This window comes from Labrus bergylta, chromosome 6 (genome assembly GCF_963930695.1).
Source record: "Labrus bergylta chromosome 6, fLabBer1.1, whole genome shotgun sequence".
Classification (NCBI taxonomy): Eukaryota; Metazoa; Chordata; class Actinopteri; order Labriformes; family Labridae; genus Labrus; species Labrus bergylta.
In genome coordinates, this window is record NC_089200.1 from 29,701,615 (window position 1) to 29,726,670 (window position 25,056).

Here is a 25,056-nt window from a genome sequence, read left to right on the forward strand (position 1 = left end):
AGCGATAAGGTGCTACAGGACCACAAAATGTTCTGCCAAAATTAGAACAGTTTTATTTATTTAAATCCAGCTGTTTTCTCTCAGCTCATCAGAATGGTTTGAAAGTGGGTGGAGATCAGTTGAACAATATTTGAGACACAATCTGATGAGTCACATGAGGACAGCACAGTTAACAAACTGCACCCAGCAGAGCTGATGATCCGGGATGGGTTACCAGACTTAAAATTTAAAGAAATAAGAATTGAATGTAATTTTGTTTTATAATGACACGTTTTTGTTGAGGAATTGATGTATTAATAATGAGTAATTAATGGATCTCTGTGCAGGTACATACAATGCGCCCAAAAAGTCATGAACTATACTACTACTACTACGACTATACTAACTTTTTTTAACCGCTGGCTGTTAACATGTTTATTTCTGCTTTCAAATGGACATTTTTGAAAGGGTGTATATGGTGTCTTCCGGGGCTTTTGCAGCAAGGTTGGTGGTAACTACATTTTTTCCCATATGTTTTCTGAAACAATAAAGAGTGTTTGAAATGAAGTCAGAGGCTGTGGTCCTCTCAGGTCCCTGTTGAGAAATGTGTCTAGAACTCTCTTCTGCAGTCAAACAAAAAAGAGAATGACAATGATACATTAACAGAGATGATACAAAGCCCCTTAACAATACATCCCATAGCAGCAGCAATTCAATATGGCAATGTTTCACAAAGGGCAATGCATAAAAACCCTTTGACAAAAGAAAGTATTGATATTCTTACTTTGTCGACAACCCCTTGTGGCATTGTGGACTAAGAGTCTCAGGGCATATATGTCCACCTGGTTTTTGATTTCTGGGTGCCAGCATCTTCCTTCTATTGTTCCCTATGAGGAGAGAGCGTTTGCTGCTGCTGATGGCCTTCCGGCCTTGAAGCCTCTTTGTCCTTTTTCGTACAGCTGCTCCTAAGGATTCAAGTTGAAAATCTTTCAGCTTTTCAGATGGTGCAGATGACGTCAAAATATATGATATTGCCCGTATCTTTGTCTCCTACAGACTGTGTCATGTACCCACATCCTCCCTGCTCTGTGTTAGATAGTAACCCGGATAGTGGGGGGCCAGCATGAATATTATTACAAACAAAGTATGGAGTGGGAGCAACTTCTATTTGATGTTCATGGCTATAGGAAAAGAACATTCTCAAATATAAAACATAAATTAAAAGCAACTCAGTCAATACTTTTGTCATTGAGAAAAGACACACGTGCTGCCCTTTAATTCTCAGCGCACAAGCACTTCATCCTAGCGCACAGCCAGTGCTTTTCTGCTTGAATAAAATGCCAGATGGACACAGGTCCTTAATGGACATAGACACACAGGAATGTTTATGGCGGTTTAGCCTGGTCTTAGTGAAGAATGTGGGTTTCTGTGTCTGTCTGGTAACAGACTGCTCAGAGTGTTTGGAGAGATAGTATTGAGGCATATTGGTTTTTAGATCAGGTAAAAAAAAAAACTGAAAGTACAGCAACACTGTGACTAGCAGTCGGCTAACAAGCTAACAATTTCTCACAGGCGACAAGATGTTAGCATTGCAAGTGATCACTGTTTCACCAAACTGAAAACCCCTTTTTTATGTTTTTAATGTTTGTATGTAATTTTCAATGGGGTAAATTGTATTTGTGATAGTAAATATTCTTACTTTGTTGTTTTTTTTTATTGTATTTTATTTTAACTTTGTTAAATCTCTTCAGGTGAGGTTCTGAGATAAGCCCTCGTGGGTTTCTACCTCACCTGCACATGTGTTTTATTTTTCTGTTTGACTCTTCTTTCAAAAAATAGGCAAATAAACTAAAACTAAACTTTGAGAGTGGTACTATCATTAACAGCATTGTTTAGTATTAGCTATAATGCTAATATTAGAATATATTTGTGTCTTTCTTCCCTAAAGCAACACATTATTGAACACATCTATCTTGACAATCCAGAGGATTTGAACCAACACAACCACAAGAAAACTGACGTCTTTCAGTATGTGAAATTTCTAGCAGGGAGTGGAGACGCAGAAGCTCAGGTAAGTTATTTGAGTTAAATCCTTTTTTTTTCTCCTTTCATGGTTGAAAGAAGTCGTCTGTGGTGAGAAGAGTTAACAGCTCTGTTATCTGTAGAGACAGCTGGCAGCGATGCTCTATAGAGGCTACAACGGAGCTACAAAAGATCTGGAGCACGCCGCCAAGTGGTTTAAGGCAAGCGCCATGCAGATGAAGGATCCTGTAGCCATGTTCGACTACGCCATGATGCTGATTACGGTTCTTTAAGATTATTAAAGACTATTTCATGATCACATTGAACATTGAATGGATAGTGTGTGTCTGTGTTTGGACAGATATCGACTCACTGATTGATGTTGATTCCTTCAGGGCGAGGGAGTGGAAAAGAACGACAGCCGAGGTTTTCGACTGATGCAGAAAGCTGCAGAGATGGTACCTAGCGTCCTCCTGGAAATCAATCTGTGTTTACTGTGATATCTGTGCCTTCACTACAGCTGTGTCTGTTCCCCTGCTCTAGGGCTCAGATAGAGCCATGAATGGTTTGGGCTGGTACTATGGGAGATTCCTGAAGGACCACAGAAATGCAGTCAAATACTTTGAACAAGCAGCGCTAAATGGAAATGAAGACGGCATCTTCAACCTGGGACTGTACCATCTCAACCGGAAGAACCCGGACAACCCAGTGAAGAATGAGGTCTGAGACCCATATCTTGTCAGAATACAATTCACTTAGCAGACACTTTTATCCAAAGCAATGTACATCAGAGAGTAAGAACAACACAAGCAAGGATCTAGAAAAAAGGGAACAATGTCAGTAAGAGCAAACGATCAGCTCTGAGTCTGATTGGACACACAGGTGCTGACAGGAAGTGACCAGAGGCAAAGCACAACATTGAGGGCAGTTCTTGAGAGCTCTAACCAGTATAGAAACCATCTTATAAGTCATTGTTATCAAACAAAAACCATCGTCATTACCATCATCATCATCAATAATATGGAGACCATCATCATTAAGTTAGTAAGTATTCATGAAAGAGCTGGGTCTTTAGCTTTTTTCTAAAGGTGCAGAGGGACTCTGCAGATCCAATGGAGTTTTTAGAATAGAGTATTTTAATTATGATTTTAAGGAATAATGCAGAAAAAGTTTTCCATCAATTATTCATGGACACATAAATTTCACAACTGTCCACGGCAGACATAAAAGACACAACTGTTAATATAAGCTATCAAGCATTTCACAACCAAAACTTAATTATTATTTTTTTAAAAGTGCTTTGTTTCCTCAAAATGCCTGAGAGTTTGAAAAGTAAATCCCATCTCATACGTCTCCACTGCCACGATAACCTCGTTCACTGCTCCAGTCAGAACTGGTTTAAGTGACGACCTGGCATCGGGAGATATTTCTGTTCTGCTCATGACGTGCTCCGGCCCAACTTTGAGTAAGAAAGCTAACAGTAGGCTAGCAAAGTCAATAACTAATCATACTGTTGACATGAAGTAAATATAATTTGAGTATATGTTTAAGAACAACACCAGGGAGCTAGCCAGCAACGTCATTTTCTCTAAATCAACATCAGGATAATTTTTTTACACATTATTTTTTGGCTCTTTCTGCCTTTATTGAAGCAGACACCTGGGATGACCCAGTCCACCAGCTTTGAGGACTAGAGGCTCTGTACATGGTGTACGATATAACAGCTAGGCTCAAGCCATGTTTAGTGTTAGCATCACTTTTATTCCTGTCCCAACTTAAGACCGTTTCCAAAGTTTCCTCCTGCTGACTAAACTCCTGCTATCACATTTATTTGGCAAATCTAGTTTTCAGACAATTTTATTTCTAAGATTACTCAAAAAAATAATTGAATAATTGTTGGAATAGAATCTGATAATCTGAGCGAGACCTCTCATAAATTACCAGTTACCACCATTTCTTCTTCTGTTGTATTTTTACTCTAGCTGTGTGTTTTAGCACTGAAGTTAATTTGCATAGAGAGACCAAATCTTGCCCTCAATGTTTGCAGAATGACTAATTAATGGGAGCAAACAGCACCAGAGCACCGAGACACTAATCGCCCTGCATTGCAGTTTTGAATGCATTTAATGCTTTACCCGTTCTTTACGTATAATGTATATATAACATTAATAGTCTAATATTTTTGCCACTCAAAAAGCCAACCAGATTTTAGATTGAACCTTTTCAATGATGATTTTCAGTTTCCTTTTCTTCAGCTGAATCCCAGTCGTCAACTTCTTCATCTTCTCCATTGTTGCTGCTCTAAAATGTAAACAGAAGCTTTGACTGTTTCCCTGTTCCTATGGTTATTTACTTTCACCTGTACGGAAGCCCTAAGCGGACAAGCATAAGATGTTATCTTATCTCATGTTAGTGTAGACAATGGCAACATGGCATGTCTTGGTCTGACCTATCAGTTACCAGCCTGTTGCTTTGTTTTATAGATCCCAAGAAAATTATATTTTTTACCATGGGAACACAAGCTTTGTCACCTTGAGGTAAAATAATCCATTATAATGGGAAACCCAGCATTGTTATGTTGAGCTAACGATAAAGATAAAAATGGGGGATGGGAAAAAGACTGGAGATCACTCATGATTACTGTAAAATGGAGGAGACAAAACATCTGACTGCATGTCAACTCAGAATTATTTACAAAGTGTCAAATGTAAGGACATTATAGACACCCTGCAGCAAATCAGATTTGAGTATTCACCCAGACAAAAGATCAAGAGCTGACTATATTTTTCATACTGATCCACAGACGGCTGCTTTCCAGCAGTTCCTGAAAGCATCGCGGTATGGCCACGTTTCAGCAGTGGTGGAGGCGGCGTGGTACTTCTCGACAGGAAACCTGGAAGGAGTGTCTCAGGATGTGGAGAAGGCTGTGATGTAAGAGGCTTTCATTAGCTTTGTTATGGGCTGTTGCACTGTAGCCTGCAGCTCAGTGGCATCTTCTTCAATGACAGTGGCTAATTCAAGGTCAGACCTGGTATTTGCATATCTAAAAATAAGAGTCTCTGCATATTTGTCGAGAAAACAGAGGGAGAGACCGCTCACCGTTTTTTCCTCTGGTGTCTTAAACTTTCAAAAGATGCTGCAAAGTTTCAGAATGACCTAAACAAATCAGGAACTATTTTTAGATCATGTTTTTTCCTTTTTATGTGGAGAAAATGATGATCCATAATTCATCACACATCCTTTGCCCTCTTTGCAGGATGCTAAAAAAGGTGTGTGAACAGAATGGACACCTTGGATTAATAGTCAGAGAGGCGCTCCAGGCCTACCTGCAGGGCTCTCGGTGGGAAACATTAATATCAATTATTTTACAATCATGCTCATTTAATCATTTTCTCTCCCCCTTAACTATTTGTCTTCTCTTTTTCCACTTTTTTAATTTCCTCACAAATAGGCAGGAGGCTTTTGTGAAGTATGTTTTGGCGGCAGAGACTGGTCTGGGTTTGGCTCAGATTAACGTCGCTCATCTGTGTGAGGTAATGTGTGCTGGTTTTAACCCTTCGTGTGTATGCTTTGACCTGGTTCTATAGTATAACAGTAAATGTCCACTCTGACTGTAACAGTAACAATGAACAAGTACCTGCCTATTCAGAAATGCAATCCAGATGTTACAGTGAACTTTTCAAACTGCTGATGCCCACACGTAGAGGCTTTATGCTTTATCTCAAGTTTTTAATTCTTAGATTCTGTGTGCAAGAATTTGTTTATAAGGCATGAATGATTTAGATTTTTAGTCATGAGTTAAACTCGTGTGAAGAAAATGTAAGCCATTTTAGAAACTTGTTAATTGAATGCATTTTCTGTGAAATCAGGATGAAACATGTTGAAGGTTTATATTCACAATGGAGGGAAGTTGTTTTCATTGTGTTTTGAAAACTGACTTGGGTGCAATTATGCTCAGTGTGTTAAAAAAAAAAGGTACATGCAATCTACCTGTATTCAACATCTTGTTGCGAATTAGCTATTACTTGTATTTGTGTTTTATAAGTCATGATAAAGTTCCTATAAACACTTTGAGAGAAGGGTGTGGGGCTCTTTTTATCTGCAAAGGAGCTTAAAAAGAAAACGTCTTAATTCCATCACACAGCTTACAAACAGAGCAAACAGCCTCTCTGAACCTGGAATCACTCATTATCACAGGAGTCAAATAAAATGTAAGGATGTATGTCCGCTTGGCTTCTGTATCTTACTGTATAACACATATAGCAGTTATAGCTTTGACCTGGGATGGCGTTTGTACCAATTTAATAAAAAAGAAACTAGAATATAACCGGCATAAATAACTATGTTGCAGTTGCTTAATTTGCCACATTTCTCTGAGAGCTATTTCCAATGTTTTGAACCTTCATTTAATGCAAAATCATTTTTACCTTTGCTCATCACACCTTTAGAGCAGTGATCCCAACACTGTTTATTGATGCACAACTACTTCCTCACCAACTATAAATGAGCCATAAATAAGACATTATCAGGGGAAAACTTCTGGTGTTTGTAGGAGAAAGTCGTGCAGAATAAAGCTGCTTTAAAATGACTTACAAAGAACCAATATGCCACTAATTTGCATGCAAATAAGAAACTAGCTAATGGCCGATATGTGTAATATAATGTGCTAACCTGATTTCAGCCCATTTCTGGATTTCATGACCCATAATTGAAGTTTAGAAGGAAGCTGATGAACATGTAATTCCAGTTTCAAACTAAAAGAAGAAAACTGGGGCCGGAGGGAAACTGTTAGTGGTTGATAACATAACCTTCATCATCTCACTCCTCTTCTCTCACCCTGCCTCTCTCTCTCTCTGTCTCTCTCTCTCAAACAATACAGGAGCTCAATCTCAGTCCTGATTGTCGGTGGAGATATCATAACTACTCTGTTTTAAACTATGAACCCAATCCAGTCGGTGAGTCCCTCTCATTTCATCTCTCTCTCCGCCTGTCAGTCTGGTCGATAAACACCGAGTATTTATCTTCTTTTATAGCCCTCCTGAAAATGGGAGACTACTACTACCCCCCCTCCAGCACGCGAGCCGACTCATTATCCTTGGTTGGTCGGGCGGTATCGATGTATGGCAGAGCAGCTGTAGCGGGGAGCCCTCAGGTGACAGATTTATTCAGGCTGTAATCTCATCACCCTATGATAAACTTAATTAAACTTCCACGGGCTCCGGCCCCACTGCAATAAAAAACAACAAACAGCATCATGCAGTGTTATTATTTGGAGACTTTCTCTGTGAATTACCCAGCAGCCTCTGTGTTATGATTCTCTTGTCGCTCACAGGGAATGTTCAACTTGGTCCTTCTGGCACAACAAGGACACGCTCTGCCACTCGACGTCCACGGCTTCTTTAACGTGTCACATCATGATGAGCAGCACACGGTGGTGGAAAAGATCTTAATAAGGTGCTTTTTTTTACATCTCTAAACAGCTGCAACAATGAAATATGGCTGCTTTGTTTGGTGCATCCAAGGATTTTATTGTATCTATGCACCATAAACTTGAAGTATGGATATAGTTTGCTTGTTATGCTACACTAAACAATGACAACAAAATCTGTTGTTCAGGGAGAGCTTCAGTTCTTTTGAAGGAAAATAGTTTTCTTGCTTTCCTGCTTTCTTGCCAAGACCATAAATGTCATGTCAACATCACTGTTTATAAGAAGGGGGGTATTTGTCCTTACGTCAAAACTTTAAAGGCTTAATATGTGGTTTTTCACACTTAAATATAATATAAATCGAGTATATCCTCTGAAAATAACTCTCCTATCTTCAGTTTGTTCACATCGCCAGGACGGCCGGCTGACTCCTCCCCTCATGTATAAAAGTTGTTTAATTGAGGGACTAGAGAAAAGAAGAATAACATACTGTACTCACTGCTTAACTATGTTTCTAGATCACGCTCATTTCAGGTAAATTTACATGCAGTGTGAAGATACGAGCATAATAAAGATCGCTAGCATTAGCATGCTAACACAACAATGCAGCGCAAGTTGTTTTGGCTTCATGCTGGTGCTCAAGGGTGACATCTGCTGCTCAAGAAATCGCAAATAAAGCCTTCCAATATTGTCTTCATGTTGTCAGTCTGTGAACTCTAGAGTAGCTTTGCATTATTAGCTGCTCAAAAAACTATTTTATTTGAGGATTGATTAGAGGGGGCCCTATGCACAGCTTTGCTACTTATCTCGGGTACAGCTATAGCAGGAACAGACAGCTTTCAGGATCAAGACAATACCAAACGCGTTGTTTGCTCCATTATTTTATATGCATTCAACTTTAAAGTCAATCTAAACAGTCCTGGTGTTCGCTGGAATACTCTGATCTTTAAAAGTCATTTATTTATTCATTTATTTTGATTCACTTAAAAATCTTAATTTCAGCCTCTCCCTGAAATGGTCTGTTTCGGCTGCTGTGTCTTTCAGGCCCTCCTCCCCATGTGCCACTGTCCTCTGATTGGTCAGCTCTCTCAAAGCCTTTAGGCTGGCAGAATGCTGCAGGGCTTCTAGGGGATGGCTGTTCTCCATAGCTGGGAGAAGGAAACCTATGTAAACAGGTTTCACCGACTTAGGTAGAGGCTTGAAGCCATCTGGTGAAATTCTTGGTTTCACTGCAGACTAATCCTGGAATTAATTAAACATATGTTTGCCTCATGATCTGAAATGTTACCCATGTTCTGTATAGGCATCCAGCATTGTAACAGTGAATGTGAGTTTTATAATGGGGATCAGTATAAAAGGTCAACTTTAAGTATACTTTCCCAGTCTTTGTTGTTTTTGAGTCAGCAGTGAACATACTTTGTAGAGAGGGTCGCTACACAATGCTATGATTCTGTTCTGATGAACAAGTTGGCATTAAAGTGACTGTAGTGCAAGTTTCACTTTCGGCAATTTATGAAGGTGCAAAGGACTAACATCTTTCACACACACTGCATCTTTCTCGGTCTGTTTTCTGAGTGAGATGCAGCCCACATAGACTGCTCAGTCCTTTGCACCTTCATACAATAAGTGATTAATGTTAACCAGTATTTTCTTTGGATTCTGCCTGTGAGAAGGAGTCCATTGAAACATCTTATGTCTCTGAGAGCACCAACCTCCATCTGTGGAGGGGCTGAAGCACTAGAGATTCTCTCTACTCTGAGCACAGTCCCTCGAAATGTCTTTTTTAATTTGAGCACAATTTAGTTGCATGTATTTTCCAGTATAATGTCATGATGGTCAGTTTAGAAGTCATTGAAAATCTGCATTAAGACTTGACATGGTTGAAACTTAAAAAGTGAAGTGTGAGTAAATGGACGACCGCAAACAAACACTAAATCATCTTTGAAGTTGTCGGAACATGACATCTTCTGATTTTTAATCTTTTTGGGGAAGAACCTTTTTATGTTTGCATTTTAAATAGCTCATCCCTAAAAGTGACAAGACGACCCGATGTGAGTCGACAAGAGATACACAACACTGTGTGAGAAACAGGACACAAGCCTTCAGCTAAAAAAAAATGTTTTTAAAGGGAGTTTCATTTCTGTTTACAGTGAGCACCAACACGTCAAAGATGTTTTTTTTTTTTTTTTTTGTGAAAGTTGGCTACATTAAAAAAGCAGGAAGAATGAAAGACAACAGAACAGTGTGTTCTTCTGACTTTTTCATAAAGGAACAACGCCATAAGATCTGTCTTCTCTCACAGATCTCTGAATCCCCTCACAATACAGCCAAGAGAGGGGGAATCAAACTTTCTCCTTTGATCTCTTTAGAAGAGAGGGAAAAGATTTCCCAAAAAGTCTTAAGATCTTTTCAGGCAGAGTTAGTCAGCAAAAAATAAAAGGGCAATTTTTAATGGACCATCATTTCTAATCTAAGCTGTTACTCATGAACATGTTTCTTAACTAACACCGATACGCTTCTTCACTTACTCTGAACCAAAACATGACACTTTGATTTAAGTATCTTCATGCGTGACACACTTCCTCTCTCGTGTTCTCCCCCTCAGATGTGTGGAGGCTGAGAGTGAAGACGCAGTGACTCCGTGTTCGTTAGCTCTGCTCGGAGTCCAGATGGGAAAAGCCCTGAGCAGAATGACTCAGAGTTCTGCACAGCTCGTCTTGGTATACGCACACACAAATCAACTCATACAGAGATAAAGAATCAAAATCAACACGACTGCACGCTGCACTCCTTTACTTTATTATTAGCCTCCTTTTGATGATTGATCTCACCTTTAATTATTGAAATGTGTGAACATGAGAATGTTTTCATCATGAATAAGATATTAAAGGAAACTATACAAAGCTACTTTGAGGAGGAAAATGTGATTATTTTTTTGAAACCATTTCTTTTTATTTCTCTATAGATGTATGCGTCTCTTCTTTCCATCTCCATCATCATTGTCGTTGTGCCTCTGCAGAGCTGTCTCAGTAAGTCATTGTGCCCTTTTTTCACTTCACCTATTTGCCACTTGATGGTGCTATTTCCCCACATAACTGAGTCACATATCTACCTCTAAAATTACCCTTGGCTTCCCTTAAACACAGGTCAAAGGATTACTAGCCAACATGTGAGAGCGGGGAGCCAAGATGGAGTCACCTCGAGCAGAGAGCAGAGCAGCATCATGGGAGGAAACCTCAGAGCGGCGGGGATCTCCCGGGTTATCACCCTGAAAGGCGAGCAGTGGCTCCGTCAGACTGGAGAGTGGGCGGTGACTGTGTCGGGCGTGTGCCTGTGTGTTTTCTGGACTGCACTCCTTTATCATCTGTTATGACATTAAAACAGCTCGATGATCCCTCAGGCCCTCACACGCAGTGTACTGTAAGAGCACACATTTAGCAGGATGAGTCTCAGCTCTGATCAGGTTTGTGTTTCAGCAGCCTGTGACTCAGTCTGGATCATGAGACAGAGAGGAGACCAATGCTGCTTTATCAGAGAGTATAGATAACGTTTCCTCAGTTACATTTTTCCATTGTAGTGATCGTGGAAAATAATCGACTCATCATGCGGTTCTTAAATTAAAGCCGAGTCTGACCCGCAGTTCATCTTGTCGTGGGAATGAGTCGCCAAGAAAGAGATAAACTAAAGCTTCTGTTATGCAGGGGGGAAATGTGATAATAAAAAGTAACTTTGTACAGCACTTAGTGAAATGAAATGCCTCATACAGAGTAATAAAACTAAACAATAATGTATGAATAAAACATGAAGGATGAGATACCCAGCTCAAAGCAGGCTCACTATACTCTTCACTCATTAGAGAAAGAGAGCAGAAATAAAAAGGAGATACATTTTTACAAAGAATATTGAGGAAAAAAAGGAATATTTTTTTTATGTCAAATGTGACAACAAGGTGATTAATTTCTTCTAATGCTGATAATTCAGACTTTTTTTAAATGTTAGAACTTCACATACGAGAAGACAGACTTTAGGTTCAGAGCTATGATTGTGTTTTTGTGATTTGGATATTCTTTTATCGTTATTGTTTTGACTAGATGTCTTTAAACTCTTCTTTTAATGTAGTGAATCACCTTTTAATAATTGTGTTGTTATTCCTCAAAAATAAAGAATCTTACTGACCATATTTTCTGACATTTTGTAAATGATTCCACATCTGCCCCCCGGGGACAAATAAAGTTTTTCTTGAATTCAATTGAATCTTGTTCAATCACATTTACACCTGATGAATCCACTGATCTGACCCATGATCCATCCACAGGGCAGCAGTACTGTGGCTCAGTCTGTAGGAACTTGGGTTGGGATTTCCAAAATACAGAAGCTGTTCTGGTATGGGCCAGGGCATGCATGTCCACAGGTCCTGTTTGTCCATGTGTGTGATTCAGGAAGGGTAAACCAGAATATCCCTCGGGGATTAATCAAGTATTTCTAAATGAAAAAAAAATCAAAAAAGTGATGCCCTGAGCGGCAAAGAGAAGACTCATAAATGTCAGGTTTAATGTTAACAATTGAACTCTGTGACGAAGAGTTCAAGTTTTATCTATACTGTCTATCAGGTTTGTACCCTGAGTCGGATCATTAAAGGCTTTAAAAGTAATAAATTAATCTTAAAATCCTTCCTGAAACAAACAGACAGTATGTGTTACTTCTTTAAACTTGGATATAAGAGTTCTATTGACATGTTTTTTTTCTTTCAGGGGTCTTGCTGCTTCATTTGTTTAAATTGGTATCCATTTACTTTTCCCTGATTCATACATGTAAAGAGACATTTACGGAATACGGAAGAATAAATAAAACCTTATTATTAGAGAAACAGTAACATGCATATCATATGTTTTGTACAAAAAGTCCACCATGCATTTGGATATTTTACTCAGGACATTTGTAAATCTTATAATGTATCTCTGGTCAGCAGGTAACATGACTTTTACCATAGACGTAATGCCAAAATACCAAATAATACCAAATGGGCTTTTTAACAACAACAAAACTGTTGTTAAATGTTTGTTTAAATCACAGAAATTCAAAGCTCCTCCTCTGTTGAACGATTTAAAAACTCCTTATTGTCGCAGTTTGGTCATTTTCTGGCATCAATCCTTCATCAGGATGTGATGAAGACTTGACGGACACATGTTCCTTCGAGTTTTCTTGTGATTTAGAGCAACAAAATGTTTGTTTATCATCTTTAAATAGTTGCTTCAAATGTTGATATACCAACACAATACCTTTCATCAGGGAGAATGGCGTCCCTCCCATGTCCACAGAGTACCCCAATCGCCTGTTTACTGCAGTATGTAACTTTGGCTATGGGTCGAGGTCATAGTCTACAATTCTACAATTCACTTAGCAGACACTTTCATCCAAAGCGACGTACATCAGAGAGTAAGAACAACACAAGCAAGGAGCTAGAAAGTAGGAAACAACATCAGTCAGTGCAAAGGAACAGCCTTATGTTGGACCGGACACGCAGGTGCTGACAGGAAGTGCAGAAAAGGAGAAGGAAAGCACAACATCGACAGCTGTTCTTGAGTTCAAATCAGTATCAAAAACATCCTAAATAACTAACCTTATTTAACAGCTTTTCCGGGTGCAAGAAGTCATCTAACCCAAGTTATGTCTCAGGTTTGCATACAAATAAATAAACGTATTCATCTTACGACAAAAAGTTATATCTGTTCTTGTCGAGCTTCAAGTTAGATTTATAAGTTTAGAACCTTACAAACCTATCTCAAATGTTGACATTTAGCCACGGCCTATAGACGTCATGGTAACAGTAGATCAACACATACTCCACATGCTAACAGGTTTTCATCAGCAGGCTGAAGACACACTGAAGGTTATCGAGAGTCATATTTGCACAAAAACTGCAAATATTTCTGCAATTTGTACGTTGACATGTTTTAAATTTTCACGTCGGCTTCACCTCCATCTGTTTGTAAAGAAAATCACCTTGTTGAAGAGAAGGAGGCGTGACAGCACTGTGTGTTTTACAGATGTGCAGTTGCCCTCAGAGACCTTCGGTGGGCACCAAAGTGACCCAAACCCAATTCTTACATATCGCTGCTTTAATATCTTTGTGTATCTCTTTCCAAAGGAAACCTGTTAACAAACTAATGGAGTCCAGGAAGCTGTCCTTGATTAAGATTTGTATTTTCTGACTACGACTAAAGCAGTGCAGTAAACTCTCACATTCCTTTTCTATTGCGGCAAAAAGTTGTTTCAGTAATCAAAACTCCTGAATATTCAGACACTGACAGATGTATTAAATAGAAAAAGTGTTATCTCTCTGATGGTTTCTGGCTGATAATAAAACATGAACATTAATATTTATTATTTTTTATCAATTCAATTTAATTTAAAAAACTTTATTCGTCCCAGGGGCAATTCAATAAGGCTTCATATCATTTTATAATCTTCAATAGCAAATGAGAACATCAGTCACAAGAGTGGCTATTTTTACATTATATTGCATAAAACTGCTGGAAGGTGCGTGCGTGCCTGCATTCTCACAGTAGCCTTTGACTACTTGAATGGGAAAAGTAATGTCATTGAACTACAAGAAGACACATTTTTAATGTAGTAAAAATCACTGGTTTCATTTCATTTGTTTTATTTAAGTCTTTTTATGACGTACAATGTAGAGAAATACTTTTTTTTTTTGCTTTTGACAAAGAATGAAAAGGTGCAGGAGGAAGAAAAACTTATAAACCTGTTTGAATAACTTCAAAACATTATTAACAATCAGCTTTGATCTTATCCTGTAAAACATTTTTAGGTATTAAAGCACGGCTGCATGACCTTGTAGATGTGTGTTTTCAAAAGTAAGCTCACTGTCCTCTAAAACACATTTAAAATCTGAGTTCTTTTCTACATCTCCTGTTTGTCTTGTGAAAATCAAAGACACAGTCACAGTTTAGCAAGGTTAAAACTCGACAGATACTCCAAGAGCTGTGAATTTAAAAACAATAGAATCCCTCTGAGTGATGGGTGTATTGTGAGATGTTTTGGCAGAAGCTATGTTTTAATATGTCAGCTATTAAAGCTTGTTCCCGGTTGTATCAGTGACATGCTGATGATAAGTGTCTCAAAGGAGACATGTGGCAGCAGCGTGCACGGACACATTTTGTTCAAGGTCACCGAGCTGGGGAATTTCAGCAGGTATTGATCTGTGCGGGCAGGTGCTCCCGGTCGATAAACATGACTTAAGACGATATCAGCGTTATCCATCGCTACGGGAGACAACAACAAGGGAAATTTGGTTTGAAAGGATCAGTCACTCCGGCAATACATGTCAAACAAACACATCTTTAGAGCCGTCAGAGAAAACGTATGTGTTTCTGTTACACAAAGAAAACACAAAGGTTGGATTTAGTTTCCCCTGGCTGAGGAGAGTCAGAGTTACTCAGATCCTAACAGTTATTTACAGCTCAGCTGACCTGTGATGATGTGCACTTTATGGCTGCAGTGTTGTTGCTCTATATTCATGGAGCTGTCATTACTTAAATAAGGAGTGTGTCAGTGTAAACAGCAGCGTGTGGAGTTCCTGCAGTTCACAGGGAAATCTGTGTGTAATTAGTGGAAGAACAATCATCTCTGTTTCTTCTTCTTCTTTCTCTCTCTCTCTTCTGTCGTCTGTCTCTTTTTTTTTAAGTGAAAACCTACAAAGCAAAAACAATGGCTTAAGCACAGACACCATTAAAATTTAAGAATTTAATATTTGTGAACACACATATTCTGGACAAAGTTAATATGATTTATCCTTTTGGAGTTTTCTTTTTATGGCATCATAGCATCCCATCTTATTGAATCATATCCCATCATATCATATCATATATTGTATCATATTGTATCATAGTCCATCTTATCGTATCATGTCGTCAGGTCGCCTGCTGTAGGTGATGGAGGTGGTTGTACACGTGGTCATGACGCAGCAAGCCTCAGCATTTCATACTGGTCAATTAGCTGCACCAGTATATTGGATGTAGACAAAATCTTTAGATTTAAAAATAGGTATAAAAAAATACATCTCATACACCAAATGTTATGGTAATCTGGATGCAAACAATAGAACGATAGAGACCCCTAACCCTTCCTTTTACAGTCCCAAATAGTATTTATCTGGTCATTAGATGATAATTGGTGTACATTTGTGGTAATGCTGCTGGTATTAAGTTCTGACTGGTTTGGAATAACTAAGAGATATAATTGTATACGTTTTAGAAAACAAGCAATCCATTCTGTATGACGCCTCCTCTATCACTCATTATTTCAAGATACCATGTCAGTTTTCAGAGCTTTATGTTCAAACAGCCCACATTGTTTATCATGTGCTTTCTAGAAATTTATAACGTAGGCACTTATGTATTACTTTATGTAATATAGTTTTTGTCTGTGGCTGTATCAGTTGATAAAGCTGTACTTAATTTAACTCAAAAAAGTACTTCAGGACTTACCTAATAACACCCACTGTATAGAGTACTTCCTGTTCTATGAATTCAACACAAACTTGTCCCATAGATTTCATATCAGTGCAGAGTAAAACATTTCTTAATCATAATTATGTTTACTCAGAACGTCTGTTGAAACTGGACTGTAAAAGACAGTCTTGTTTACCAGGTAATTATATTTTGTAATGAAGGGACTGTAATGAGAAGAGTGACCTAGATACCTGAGTAAATCATTCACATGGTTCTAAATGAAGTTGAGGACATTCACTACTTCCATCTAATGGTGTAATGATAATATGGAGAACACACTGATTGATGTGACCCAGGATGGTTGTAAAACACTTTCTGTCATGTAGTAAAAAAACAAACAAGAAGAACCCAAGTGCAGACTAAACTACACTATTCAAACAAAAGGGCAAATAAAAGCTTACTCTTACAAATCCAACAAAAAATCCACAAAATGGAAAAAAGAAAACTCAGGGAGCCACAATAAATAAAACCGTTGACACAGGAACATGGGTACAAAGATGTATGACCTGAAAACAAGAGGGAAGGAACAATGACACTACATTGACACAGGTCGGACTAGAACAACTACAAAATAAGACAGGAAACACTATAGACCAAAAAAAACCTCAAGAATAAAACAGCAACAATAAACACAAGGACATGGAGAAACATGAGGATAAGAAATGATAAAATAGGAAACACTAAAAGCTTAACCTAGGAACATGAACAGAAAAACACAGCACCCCAAGTAACCCTTTAAGAAATACAAAAACACAAGCATGAATGTCAAAATAAAACAGGAAATTAAATCAATATACTCAACTGGACCAGAATAAATCATGACTCTTTCAGCAGCATTACTGCTCACTAACTAGCTCTCGATTTATATCTTTTTCTTCTTCTGGTTCAATGAAACTCAAACTGAACTTGTGAAGTGTTTGATTTACACGGACAGATTAAAAAAAAGGTCCTTTTACAAAAAGAGACATTCTTCTGAAGGAGACAAAATATTTGATTTGTAGATGTTTCAGTCTTGTGGCTTCAAACAAACTGGAGTCACACGGACGTGACATGTGCACAAGACACACTGTCGTCTGCTTTTTTTAGTTTGTCACTATACTGCTGAGTTCAATTTCAGTGACTGTACAGTAATTGTTAATCACAGAGTTCGATGATACTGTCTGTAACCCTCTTATTTAATTTAACGTCTCCTCACACTGCTGCTCAGACATGCAGTGAAATCTAAAACCTCTCTGACATTCCTTTGAAATTCCACTGCTATGAACTCTCAAACAACCAACTGATTCCTCTAATGTGAGTCTGTGCACATGGCGATGTGCAGTCTGACTCTTGAACTAGAAGTTTGTGATGGTTTGTTTTATTCCTCATCTTCAATCACTTCTCATGAGGCTTCTCTGACATGACCGACTTCTACCACCCGACAAAGTGAAGACTGAAAGAAGTAAACAGGATCTACAAACACCAATGGTTTAATCTTGTTTTACTATGAGTACATGGGGGCAGGAGCTTTCTGAAGCAGGGTTTTCCCCAGGTGTGTCTGTTGGGGAGGTGGCCTGTTTACCGCGACCCTGGAGGGTGGGGGGAAGAAGGGGGGGTTCTGTCTCTCTTTTAAAACAACATTTAAGAACTTTGGCAACTTCCCGGCAAACTTTAAGAAAGAAGTTTGGTCTTCTTGTAGCACACAGGACTCGCCGTATGCAGCTCAGTTGATTCATTCTATGTGACAGATATGCCTGTTTGGTCTGCTTGTATATTAACATCAGAGCGTTGAGTCAGAGGTCAGAGGTGGGATCAGGGAAAATTTACTTGCTGGATGTAGGCTAGGCTGCCGACCCGAATCAGAACTTGTGAACCTTATTAGCATTCTGTAAACGTGTTTCTCCATCGGCTGAACAGGACGATAAAACACATTAATGGTCTGGTCTAAAGTAAAACAAATATACATTTCTTAAATTCCATCAATAAACTACATTGTGTCTTTCTTTTGTGGCACCAGGTTGTGTTGGGGGGGCAGGCCGCCACCCCTAACGAATGGTAGTTCATGACTCTAATAAACTAGATATTTATAACAGTCGAACTACGTTTAGATTAACTGTCAAATAAATGATATTATATTCATTAAGTACATAAACTCCATACACAGCAGCCTGATTGTCTCCAGATGGTCTGTGGAAATTCATTTCATTTCAAACCTTTATTTATTCTCGAAAAGACACTGAGGTTTCCCTCATGTCCAATGCCGTCGAGATTACAAGCACAGTAAAACAAGCAAAAACACAAACACTCAGAATCTGTGACAAAAACCACTGAGATCATTTAAAACATTTACAATTTGAAACGAAGTTGTTCAAAATCAAATTCCTAAACTCTGGAAGAGAGGGAAGAAGTCTGATCCTTAGAGCTTACTGGAGGGCGTTCCACAAATTTGGGGCATCAAAAGAAAATGTAGATTTACCGAGTTCAGTAAAAGCTCGAAGGACTTTAAGAAAGAGCCAGTCAGAAGAACGGGTCATGTAGGCACCCATATTCCACTCCAACAGGTCTGTGATGTAAGGTGGAAGTTTTCCACCTTGGAGAGCCTTAAAGATATATGAAAACCAGTGTTTGTTGTGCCTCTCTTCAAGAGAAGGCCGACCGACTCTCTCATACAGGTTACAGTGATGAGTGTCAAATCGATCACCAGTTATAAACCTGAGGGCGGAGTGATATACGGCGTCCACAGGCTTCAGAGTTGAACCTGCAGCATGTCTATAAAAGACATCGCCGTAATCCATCACTGACAAGAACACAGCTTCAGTGATTCTTTTTCTGCACGATAACGGAAAACTTGATTTGTTTCTGTACAAAAGCCAATTTTCTGTGTTAACTCAGAAATAAAAATGTGTATTTCATCTGGATACTCTGTCTGGGCCTGGTCCACTAGGTGTAGTTTGCTGCCGCTAATAGCTCTTGCTAGCTGCTCTGTCACCAGCACATATTCACAAATGATGATATGCTTTGTTAAAATGCACTGGATGATATTCAGGCACAGATATGCCCAAAATGTTGTCCTGTGTCTGTTAATGTGGAGAGAAGCTATCTGCACGCCCACTCTGGAGCTGCTCTCTCAAGCTCAATTATGTCAACATAAAGATGATGAGATGACGAGCTAGGAGGGGAGGGAAATCATTTTCCGAGTTTGTTGTAAGGGCAGCCTTGTTGTGCACAGAGAGACGGCAGTGGCTGTTTAATGGTTTTATCACTTTTGAAACTTTGAGGCTTCGTGCACATCATCAGTCTTTTTGATGCAATATGCCATTTCTCCAATGCAACAAAACATAATCTATGCCAGCTGTTCTTTGGTAACATCTGCATCTACAGTAGCTCTTTGGTAAACAGAACCCTTGAATAAGGTGATGAAGGGAATTAAAAACCATTAATAAAGCGATCAGCAACATGAGCCTGTAAAATTAGCTTTCATTAAGCTCAAACGTGTTCACACAATGAAGCCCGTCTGGTAAACAACTAACTGAAGGGAACACGTCCTGCTGCAGGCTGTATTTCACAGTAAAAGGTTCACAGTAAGACAGAAATCAGCTAAAGAGTTTCTGACAAAGTCACACTGATGATCACTGATGAAATAGACAATCTTTGATCTAAAGAATGTAAAATGCATTGGTAAAATGTGATCACACATTCAAACATGTAAAATTCAAAGTCACTCATAAAAAATTCAAGGCCCACTGTAGAGTTTATATGAATAAATATTCATTGGATCAGCTACTTTAAAGTCCTGTTTACATGTAGAAGTGTCAGGTAATGGATTTCAAAACCCTGTTGGTCAGTAAATTACCAGCTGTCTGAGAGATTTGGATAACCAAAATAATTCATAGTTATAGTCCAGAAGATTTTTACTTTAATCATCACAATAAAAAAGGAAATTCTGAGGAACCAACAACAGCTTTAGATACTTCTTGGTAACCCACATGGTTTAGCAAGGGTGGAATTACATTGACTATGAACATTGAAAACATAAAAAATTACAACACTTCAATTCAGTCTCTAAAATGTACAATCACTTTAAAAAACATGCATCTTGCTAAAAAACACTTTAACTTTCCCCATCTCAATGTCTAACTTGGTACATTCAAGATTGCCAACAGCTGATGAAGCATGGCCCATTCATATGCACGCATTCATGAGACACCCAGGCTGTTTAAGAAAAAACACCTATACTGTACTAGCAGGTTCCTAGAGCTCATTCTGAGCTTGGAAGATCTGCTTTTGGCTTCTTTGCACCATCAGCTTGGCATTTGCTACAAAGCACTTTAAAACTCAAGGCACTGGTCTCTTATGGCCATTTTAGATCTTTAATTATTAACTCCTTTACTTCTGATTGCACATGTTTTAATTTATTTTAATACTTCTTATTATCTGTTTTTCGGTTTTTAAATGATTTTGTTTATCTATGGTGTGTATATATATGTGTGTATGTATATAGTGTATGCATATACTTATATGTGTATGTGTACATATATATGTATATTTGTTATTTTTAATTGTTTATCATGTTCAACGTCATTGTAAATGAGGGCTATGCTCTCAATTATTTTTGAGTTTAAATAAAGACATAATGTAATTTTGCCAAAATGCAGTTTGCAGAATGCGAACAAATGCTAGATCTGCATTATGCCAAAAATACCCTGAAGGCATACAAGAGAAAGTTGTTAACATGTTCAGGTACATTATAAACATCACATTCATCCAATGGGCAACTTGCCCTTACATACAGTTGATGTTAGTTCATTATGCCCAATCTTCACCTCCTCACTTCTGCACTTCCCTCTGTTATCCTTTACCCTAACTCATTTCTGTGTGCTGTTATAATGCCTCCCTTTGGTATTTGTGTCTCATTTTCTCTGCAGCCAAACATCTCACACTGCCTTTCTTATTAATGAATTTGCCTGACCTTTTCCCAAGGAACTTTCATTATGCAATCATCATTTAGTTTCAACGTTCTCTTTGCAACCTTATCTGCTTTCTCGTAAGCCTCCACACCATCCTGAGCAGGAAGGTGTAAGCGGGTGCTTGTTGTCGTTCGCTAACTTGTTAGCATGTTAGCAAGGTCAAGCATAAGAAGGTTCAACAGTGCCGAGCTGAAAGGAGACATATCACCACTTACCGTTTAGTGGTCTGACATTTTTCCCGACAATAAATCAGTGTTTCTGGTATTCTGCAGAACAAGCTTTTTTTTACACAGTATCATCTGTTTTAGATGAAATACAGTCAGGGTCAACAGCACTCAGCCTAAAAGACTCCTCAGCTAATAATAGTACAGAGCGATCTCAGCTCAAACAGTCCTGATGCACAAAGATCAGCCTGAGAGCGTCTGAGAGAGTACTGGAAGCCCCAGGAGTCGTCATGTGGCAACACCAGCACTGACAGACAGCTACACTCGGACACACAGACGAGTCTGACAACAATAAATAAGAGTTTGAATACTTACTGTCAGAGTGTGCAGTTTACCTGGAATCAGAAGTACATTTGTCAGGAACAGAAGTTTGGCTGTTTTCTCACATGAGTGGGAGTTTGTTGTTTTATTGGAAGTAGACTGAACCATTTGCAGAGCTGCAACAAGTGTTTTTTTCAGCTGTTTTTGTTGTTATCATTCAGTTTTCTGGATAAATGAGTCATTACAGAAGAATCTAAACTTGCAGGTTGTGGTGAAGAGAAACATTATGCAGTTTGGTGCTTGTTTTGCTTGACGTGTTAAGAATACTTTGGCCTCCATTTATTTAAATCCTGCTTCATTATAAAACAGATATTTTACATTTATAGAGAATAATACAATCTCAGAAGCTTTGCTGTATTCATACAAATACACTTAAAGGAATGGTAACTCAATGGCAGATTTTCTGTTATTCTATCCATATTGGCAAAGTTGTAAAAGAAATAAGAAGTATTTTTGGAATAGAAGTACATTGCTCTTTGTCACATTTTACTCGGGTACGTTTCCTGATAAATGTAAAAAGATACATATCTTTATAAATTGCTTTTGGTTGCAAGCAAAAAAAAAAAATCAATTACAAGAAGTGGCTGTAAGCAACCCCACCACCAAAAGCAGACTTTAAGCTCTGTGGGATGTAACCCTCAATCCGCTGTAAATGTATTCCCTACCCTGTCTCCATATGAGGCCCTCACTAACATATCTTCCTGTTCCTTTTTTGTCTTTCTCATTTTTTACATTTAATTCTTTGTGTGACGGAAGCCAAATGTGAGTACGGATTGAGAGCCAACAGCTCAGACCATGTAGAGGTCTGGCACTCATTTATCCACATTGGTTTGGTAGTATAAACACTGAAGTGTCCTGGGCAGCATTAAGGACCGCCTCCTCAAACTGGGAGAACAATGCTGCCTCCAGCAGGGGGGGTGCATGAACAATGGGGCATTTGTCTTTTAAAATGGGCAGGAGCTTATTGCATGTGAACTGAATTTTGATCTCGAGTCCATTGGCTTCATTTTTCAACACTGAAGGTTTCCACTCAAGCATCAGCTGCACCTGGTTAATAATCAGAATCACCTGCAGAGCGACAGAGAGCGAGAACAGAAAGGGAAAAGATACAGCCGTAAAATGTGATGTCTGCTTCTACGTTTAGACGGCCAAGGTCCACAATGATACCAAACACAACATCATAAAGGGTTTCAGGTGGAATGTTGAAGGTGAATTCACTGATGATGTTGTCAGAGGGATATGACTGTTTCTAAGAACCAAAAAGAGACCTTCTGTTATCACGTCTGATTCTGTTTTCAAAGTTAACAACCTGATAGCCTCCACAGTTAATGATCATTGTTTAAGATATCACAGTAAACCTTTGCTATCAAAACCCAGCAGTGGTTCAGGAGATATAAAGAAAAATGCATTATCAGGTTACAACAGGACAGAAATGGTGGGCATGGTCACCACGGGCATTATATTATGACGTTTGTTGACTGTACTTGCTCACATGCAGGATCTGTAGGCAAGTGTCAGAAGTGTTTTGGATCCTGTTTGTAGTCTTAATAGTTTCATCCACTTGCATTTCAGCAGGCAGGCTTTGGTCGTATGCAAGAAATTGTGTTTTTATTTTATTATTATTATTTTTTTAGTTATTTCATTTTTATGCTTTTATTTGATAGGAAAGTGGAATAGAGTGGGAAACCTGGGGTAGAGAGTATAGATAATGACATGCAGGAAAGGAGCCACAGGGCTAAAGCCTCCATACATGGGGCAGAATTTAACAGCTAGGTCATCAATGCCCTGGATTTTTTTAGTCTCTCTGATGACAGTCCAAAACTCTTTGGATCAATGCATTGTATGTTGATACAATTAAAGATCCTATTTCAAATATATTTCTCTGCCCTTCTGTCCGTGACTCAGTGTATCACATGTATTTTTTCATGTGTACTCTTTCGTATTTATTTATATTTTCTAATTCTTATATTTTTATCTTTGACCATTTTCATCTTTCATTATCAGGCCCTCTTGCAGAGCCCATCTAATCACATCAGAGCATTCTTATTGGATCAGTAGTGATAGGGAAAAGGGTGAGTATTTAGGTGTCAAACAACTTTTGTGTTATCATGCTGAAATTTAGGACGGATTATGTTTTTGCTAACCGCCATGCAAAAACCACATGCAGCTGGGCCCCAGAAAGGTTTCTCTCTTTTCCCCCTCTTATTAGCGGCCTTGGCATCATGCCGCTAATAAGGCCACTCCAGGATCACCTAAAGAACAAGACATTTTAGTGAACCTGAGCCACTCACCTTTAGAAGTAGATAATATTTGAATTGGTCACATTCACATAGTTTCCTGTTTTCATGAGCAGCACTTGTATCTGTCACTGTTAGTACGTATTTTCATGGATTCATTCATCTTGATAATTTTGTGGATATATCTTTGAATTGTGTCAACTGTCTAAGAGTAATTCTTCTTTAGGTTTGTGAAGCTGTAATACATATGTGTTAGAGACCTCATAGCAGCAGAGTTATATTTGGATTGAAGTGTCTGTTGTGAGCTGAAAAGGAAATGTGACTCTGAGACTGAAGAAATGTATATGCCTAGCCTTTTAGAAATGTAACGAAGCAGCCAGGAATTTGTAGGATGTACCTTCTAGTAGAATATAATCAACACTGTGAAGATGAAGACTTTGCCACTTTGCCCATGTTTGTCAATGATTGCAAGCGATTGTGAGATCTTGGTCAGCATGGGTCAGTGATGGTCCGCACTTTGTCAGCCATGTGTGTTGTGTTTCTGTGTTGTCTGAACATGGCTGAATAAATCTAAGCTGATCCACAGTCTGATTCACGATTTCATCATTGTCCATTTAATACAGAAACAACCCCCACCTAACAGTTACTCAGCAATTAAATCGTATGATACTTTAGCAGATGTAGATGTTAATATAAGAACAACATCAAGTGTTGGGGGAGCCTCCCTCCTTCCTTCTATGTAATATTTCTATCTCCATGAGTCAACATCAAACTGTTCCACTGTTACACAAGCTTTATTTAAAGAGCGACAGAGAGCTGACTAATGAAGTGAAACAGCTACAGAGTGTGTACAGTGTGTGAACTGTATCTGCTATGAAAACATCCGTTATCAGAGAGTTCATGAGAAGTGTAACCCACTGTTATCTTCAGCTTCATGTCTACGGCAACCCACACACTCGTTCACACGCACGTTTCAGGTGTTTTCCCAGCACTAAAAGGCAAAGAAGGAGAACAGAGAGCACAGGAAGGACAGATTTTAATAGAGCGATAAAACACAATACTGTACAAGACAGTCAATATGAAAAAAGAGAGTTTCAACATCTATCTTAAGCTTTTATTCACTGAAGCTGTCAGCATTATTTCACAGAATTCCTTTTTTTTTCACTCAGATATCAGCAGAGTAAAAACAGCTGAGTGGGCTCTGGGTTTCCGCCAAGCAACCATAAATAAATACATAGTTCTGGAGAAATAAGATACAAAATCTGAGTGTGTATTTCTACAAACAAGATGGGAATGCATGAAAAGAATGATAGAGACAAAAAAAATCATTCAGAGCACGGTCACGCTGCATGACTTGAATATTTCTTAAC

General features: G+C 38.6%; 1 protein-coding gene across 2 annotated transcripts in view; it reads left to right on the forward strand.

The window, feature by feature from the left end:
• The window catches only part of LOC109983321 (protein sel-1 homolog 3), a 48,251-nt gene extending 36,575 nt beyond the window's left edge, over positions 1–11,676 (forward strand). For both annotated transcript variants that reach the window (XM_020632965.3, XM_065956154.1), the window contains 13 exons: positions 1,928–2,050; positions 2,145–2,285; positions 2,397–2,459; positions 2,545–2,721; positions 4,805–4,932; positions 5,258–5,341; positions 5,453–5,534; positions 6,881–6,956; positions 7,035–7,153; positions 7,334–7,455; positions 10,033–10,147; positions 10,393–10,456; positions 10,574–11,676. In XM_020632965.3, the coding sequence (XP_020488621.1) occupies positions 1,928–2,050; positions 2,145–2,285; positions 2,397–2,459; positions 2,545–2,721; positions 4,805–4,932; positions 5,258–5,341; positions 5,453–5,534; positions 6,881–6,956; positions 7,035–7,153; positions 7,334–7,455; positions 10,033–10,147; positions 10,393–10,456; positions 10,574–10,800 (1,521 nt within the window). In that variant the 3' untranslated portion in view covers positions 10,801–11,676. The remainder of the gene's footprint in view (positions 1–1,927; positions 2,051–2,144; positions 2,286–2,396; positions 2,460–2,544; positions 2,722–4,804; positions 4,933–5,257; positions 5,342–5,452; positions 5,535–6,880; positions 6,957–7,034; positions 7,154–7,333; positions 7,456–10,032; positions 10,148–10,392; positions 10,457–10,573) is intronic.
• Positions 11,677–25,056: the final 13,380 nt, after the last annotated feature.